Source organism: Mytilus edulis, chromosome 10 (assembly GCF_963676685.1).
Source record: "Mytilus edulis chromosome 10, xbMytEdul2.2, whole genome shotgun sequence".
Lineage (NCBI taxonomy): Eukaryota > Metazoa > Mollusca > Bivalvia > Mytilida > Mytilidae > Mytilus > Mytilus edulis.
Window position 1 is genome coordinate 37,530,834 of NC_092353.1, and position 6,000 is coordinate 37,536,833.

Genomic DNA, 6,000 nt, shown 5'->3' on the forward strand with positions numbered 1-6,000 from the left:
TTATCAATTTCAATGCATAACCAACAACAAGATGACCTTCTGTTATCTCTACATTTTATAAATTAATGTTTACCAAAACATTAATTAGCAATATAATACTATGTTATTATGGTCTGGAATATCTCGTAAACCTCAAAGCAATTTTCAAAGAATGGCATTTTATATGCATTTATGAAGGGACAACAATGCTTCAGCTCTAAACAAAATAATACAGTTATTCCGACTGAGTAATTAAAGAAGTTACTGGTAGAAAAATAAAACCTTCCTCATTATTATCTTATTCTACGAATAGTATTCTGTTATTAACAATCTGATCAAAATAGCTTTAGGCATAACAATGAACACAGAAAAAACGAATTCAGACAGTTTTATAGTTGACCCATGTTGATTTACATAGGCAAAGAGGAATAAATAAGATACAAATGATACAATTATAATTGCAGCCAAGGTCGAGAATATGATATGAACCAGTACGTTGTAAAATCAATGAATAAAACATGATACACAGATAAACCAATGAAAATATACACAACGTGTGTTTTTGTATAGCTCAAATGCAGACATTTGGGAGGCCAAATACATAATTTGAAACCACCAAATCAAAACGCCATAACCATTTTATTTAGAAAAGTACTTCGCCAAAATGAATAAAGTACGTATTATCATAATATCCGTTATATAATTATACTGATAGATTTTTTTTTAAACTTGTGTGATCGTCTTTGTTTAAGTATCAGTAAAGTTCTATGTTAATTAGAGAGCAGTATAACGACACAAATCACCAATTCGTTGTTCAGATATGTCTTACTAAGGACAGATACCTGCTTCGGACAGTGGAATTGTCAAAGCCAATTTGTGTTGTATTCCTTTTTCAAAAGTAGTCTGGTAAACGAAATTGGACAAAAAAAAAAAAAAAAAAAAAAACAAACACTGCCTTTACAAGTTATTGACGGTTTTGTTTTTATACTGAACGCTTGGATTGACTTCCGACATCTGGTGTAATGAACAATAGGTGCATATGTTTATGCAAATATAACACTATCAAATTTAGTCGACAGCAGTTTATAATGTAAAAATATCGTACAAAAGGTACATTAAAATTAAAAGATACCATGCTTATAAAATGGTATAAAAACCTAGCGTTTAACTAACTTGAAATTCATAAGTGGCACTCGAATCAAATCAGTTGTAATTCTAGATCAAATACGAAGTTAAAGAGCAATGAGAGAAATCATTCTTATTTTTTTTCTAAATATGGTTAAAAATGTCAATTGGAGTGATAAAACAAACATTATTTTGGAATAATAAAACATTTGAATTACAGAAATTTTTCAAAAACCGTACGAATAAGTGATATTTTTTGTCAACACAACAATGCTTATCACTTTTCTAAAAATATCCTCAGAGACGAAAGGCCCACCATATACGGCATCGATCTAGTTTATTAGATATTGATTCAAAACAAAAAAAGGAAAAAAATATATCAAAACTACATTCTCAAAACGATTCCATGCTTGCTTAACACAGATTTATCCGTACGTTTGACACTTTACAATCGAGGTTGTACCAAGATTTCCCCAGAGACAGGAGGTATTTTAACTCATTATAGTAGCTCTGATATATCATTTTTCTCAGGTATTGCACTTTCAATTTCAATGTAATGAACAAAATCAAATTGGTTTTGAGTTATAATAGAGGCACATATTAAAAGATACAGTTTCAGCATGAATTATTCATAGTGAAGGTATACCTTTCTCAATGTCGTGAAAAATCATCATGAAATAGAAAATAGAAGTGAACATAAAAAGCTTTAGCAATTCAATGGCGTCTAACGATATGATACACTAATTGAAGATTGACAGGTTTAATGCGTTTCATAAATGTACATTAATGCATTGATTGCAAATAATACTAGCACTTTTATATTGCTGGTAATTATCGGAAGATGCAATTAGCTGGTCAGTAATTGCAAAAAATATAATCCTTACTCCTAGTAATTTGATGTTACATCCATTGATCAAAAATCTGTTTTCAGGCAACAGCTTCTTTGGCTTCCAGGTAACGTACAGGAGGTCGTAGACTCGATCTCAGGCTCGGTATTATTACACATTTAAAAATGTTTTTTGCTACTTGGAGTTATAATAATGTGTCTAATCAGAGCGACATGTTTTCCACTAGTGGACTGTTAGTTTTTGTGCTAGCAGGTTGAAATCTGTCGTGTTGGTCTAGAATGAATCATTTTTTTTTATATTTGAAACATGTTATCGCTTCATATATGATACCCTTTTTAATGTTTGCACATCAAAAACATGCACAATAACTTTTTTTTTATCCATATTCCATATGCGAAAAGTATGATTAAAGCTTACATGTTTCAATGAGCAAAAGCTTTATATGTTCCTGGCATAATGGATTCTGTAAGCAGTGTCATTTAAGACGGAGCTTCCTGGTGGATTGTTTTAATGGCATACAAAGTCCATTATACCGGAGATGTATATGTTCAGGTATTGAAAATAACTCAAAGCAGTTTGCATTCAAAAGCATGAACAAAAGAATGATAGGCTTAGAAATGAGAAAAAAGGAAATAAAAAAAAAATCGTATGAAGACTTTTTCATATTAATTTACATGATTATTATTATGTTTCATAAATTACAATCAAACCTGATTAATGCGACCTTCTGTTGCATGAACCTTTGTTATAAAAAAGACCACTCATTGTGTTTCCCTCTGTAGTACATTTTATACTGACTGAACCTGACTTGTATTTAAATCCTGTATATAAGAAAAAGACAACAGTAGTATACTGCTGTTCGAGAGTCATAAATTGATTGAGACAAAATCGAATCCGGGTTACAAACTCAAACCGAGGGAAACACATCAACTATTAGAGAAAAACAACGAAACAACATAAACATTGAAGTGGACATAAGAGACCACTTGTTTTTGTTTTCCATTATAAAGCCTCTTAAAAATGATTCCACTGTATGTACATTTTGTTTTATCTACACAGTTACAAGTTTTCCTTTACTCGTCTTGTATTAACCATTCAATGCGTCTTAAGATGCTTTATTAGATATCAATTATAGTAGGTAATGTAGAACACTGATGACAAGCGATTAATGTTAATAAGGATGTCCTTGTATTTCCTAATAAAAGGTAAAATAACAACAAAAAAATAACTCCGAAGAAACATTTCAAAATGGATGTCTAATCAAACGGCAAAATCAAAGCTCAAACACATCAAACGAATGTATAATGATTATTATGTGACAAGAATACTTCATTTAAGATTTTAGCGCTAGATAAAATTCTTCTGATTTCAAGCCATGTTTGCCTGATATTCAGAATAAAGCAGTCCAATATATGGGAGTTAGAATATAAAATTAATCTCTAACATAGTTATATAAAATATAGGTAAAAAAACATGTAAATGAGCGAGGGGATTGAATAGCTAAGACTAAATACCGACTATATCGCATAACAACATTGATTCGGTAATGATTGAAACAAGATAAGTAATAACATTTATCAAATGTTACAAATACAAAAGAAGCACATTTTGACAATGAATGTTTCTTCGGTAATGTTTGAGGCAAAATATTTGAAAAACCGAAACTTATTTAGACGTTTGAGATGTGATCAAACCAAACATGCCTACAGTATATATGTCTAATATGGACAAGGATTCAAAACACCATAGTTCATAAGAGGGAAGTTGGTGTACTGTGGATTCATTATTATTCGTTGGATGCCAATTTTAGTTGGATTCGTGAGCAGATGTGAACCACGAATACAAATGTTCAACAAATTACAAATTTTCTATAGGCTTTGAATGCAGAGATTGGCAAAACTACGAAAACAAAAATCCTAGAAAATGCAAATTTTCTATAATCCAGGAAAATTAGTACCCCCGAAAATAAATGAACACACAGTAAGTACATTGTAAAATAAAGAACAAAAACACATTTTTGAGGATCCAAATAGATAAAGAATATCATATGTAACATACGGGGGGATGGGTAGAAGAAATAAAGCCAGTACTTACACTGTAAAGTGATATATGAAACATTTCCAACCCGTCGGTCTTTCCAGAAAGTTATACACTTGAGCTTGAACTGAGGTTTTTGGATGCCTTCTATACAATGGAAAACTAATTTTATTCTCTTTTTCCAGGCATGGTTTAGTTTCTCCGCTACTTCCATAACTATTCTCGTTAAATTCGGACTCCTCATATTCTTGTACTCTTAACGTGTTCGATATTCCTTTTCCTAGAAGAGAAGTTCTTGTATTTGTGCGGTAGTTTCCTTTCATTTCGGTTTTTGATGCAAAGTACCTCCTCGAGTCATCATCGATATTATCCATTGTTTAAATATTGACAATTAAATCCACATACAGTTTATAATTCCTCTCGGAACATGACCGAATAACCCACACTTGTTGATATTAGCAATTAATTAAATCCTGTCATTTTAATTGTGTTGACAATGATCCTGTGCTGTGTCACACCATTCTCTACTCCTTTACTCTCGATTATTGTTCTCTGTATCTTTTAAAGCATTGGATCTTAATGGCAGAGTGTTTGTACAAGTAATCAAATCTCATCTATAAAATTGCCATCAGCTATACATCGCTAATTAATCAGTATCACAAAATTTTAATCAGGAGTATTTTTGAAATACGTCAAATAAAGTATTCATTCGGAAGAGTAGAAAAAAGGTTTGATATTCATGATTGACGGTCTTTGAATTTGTAACATTAAATCGTTGTTTTATTGCTTCAAGCTACGATCTGTATTATGATTCTATGTTGACATAAATGATGAAAATAATGCCATACAGGAAAAAAATGTAACAGAATATTACACTTTGTACAAAATAACGACAATGTACAAGTGCGGTTGCTGCTCTATTAAGGTATTATATACATATATATTTATACCATTTAGTTTTATCCAACAATGTTTACATAGGAAAATCAATTTCTCCAGCTGTCTGCAATATTATTCCGATGCCATTAGATAAACCGTTGTAAAATCATTTGTAAATTGTTTAATCTAGATGAGCAGTTATCTATCACATGGGAAATATGATGCTTCTGCCGCGATTTCCAATTTATATCCTGCAAAAATGAAGAAAAAATCACAAAACCGCGTCATATTAATTAAATCCCTAATTCCCATATGACAATTAAATGTTCGATCAGAATTATTTGGAATCTATCAGGTAGTGTAAATCATACATCGTCATCCCTACATTGGTTTCAATCAACATAATTAGTTGAATAAATGGTCAAATAGGTCTTCAAACGTTTATGAGAATAGTTGGAATTTTAATTGTTTTTAAATTTAAAATAATTAATCAATGATCGATATCTAGATTTGTTTAACAAGGGAGTAAGCCGATAATATCAGATACGTTGATTAAATGATGTCCAATCAGTTATTGTGTATTAGAACCCGAGTGTACAGTTATTATAGAGGTTTTTTCATTGATACTAACTAGGTTAAATGTTTAAAGTTCCCTGCAGCGGTTCGGTACTGACATGGTTTATAAGATCAATAGTTATGGTTTACTTGTAAATTCATAAACTTTGGTTCGTGTTGCTCAGACTTTGATTGCTTGCGTTATTTTGTGCACTGTTGTTTGTTTGTCTTTGTCCTGTTTAGCCATGGCGTCTTTAGTTTTTTTTTCGACTTATGAGTTTGAATGTCCCATTAGTAACATTCGCTATCTCTTAATAATTTATTCAGAAACTAATTGAGGTTCCTATTCCCTTAGAGTTATTCTTATATGCACATGTCTTTTTATGCCCATTTTGGTCATTTATCACCTAACGTGTCTGGGTTTATACGCTTATATTGCTTTGATATGTTTAGGTTTAAGTGTTCTTTATGAGCGTACATCCAGTTAAATCGGTTTGAACGTACACATCTTAGAAAGTCTTATATTTTATTAAATATGAAAAGCAGGAGAAGTGATGACACAAGGTAGTAAATAGCT

At 31.2% G+C, this 6,000-nt stretch overlaps 1 protein-coding gene across 1 annotated transcript in view; it reads right to left on the bottom strand.

The window, feature by feature from the left end:
- LOC139491071 (potassium voltage-gated channel subfamily KQT member 1-like) overlaps nucleotides 1–5,319 on the bottom strand; it is a 71,060-nt gene extending 65,741 nt beyond the window's left edge. The window contains exon 1 of the mRNA XM_071278377.1: nucleotides 4,047–5,319. Within this exon, the coding sequence (XP_071134478.1) occupies nucleotides 4,047–4,363 (317 nt within the window). The 5' untranslated portion in view covers nucleotides 4,364–5,319. The remainder of the gene's footprint in view (nucleotides 1–4,046) is intronic.
- Between the last annotated feature and the right edge of the window lie 681 nt (nucleotides 5,320–6,000).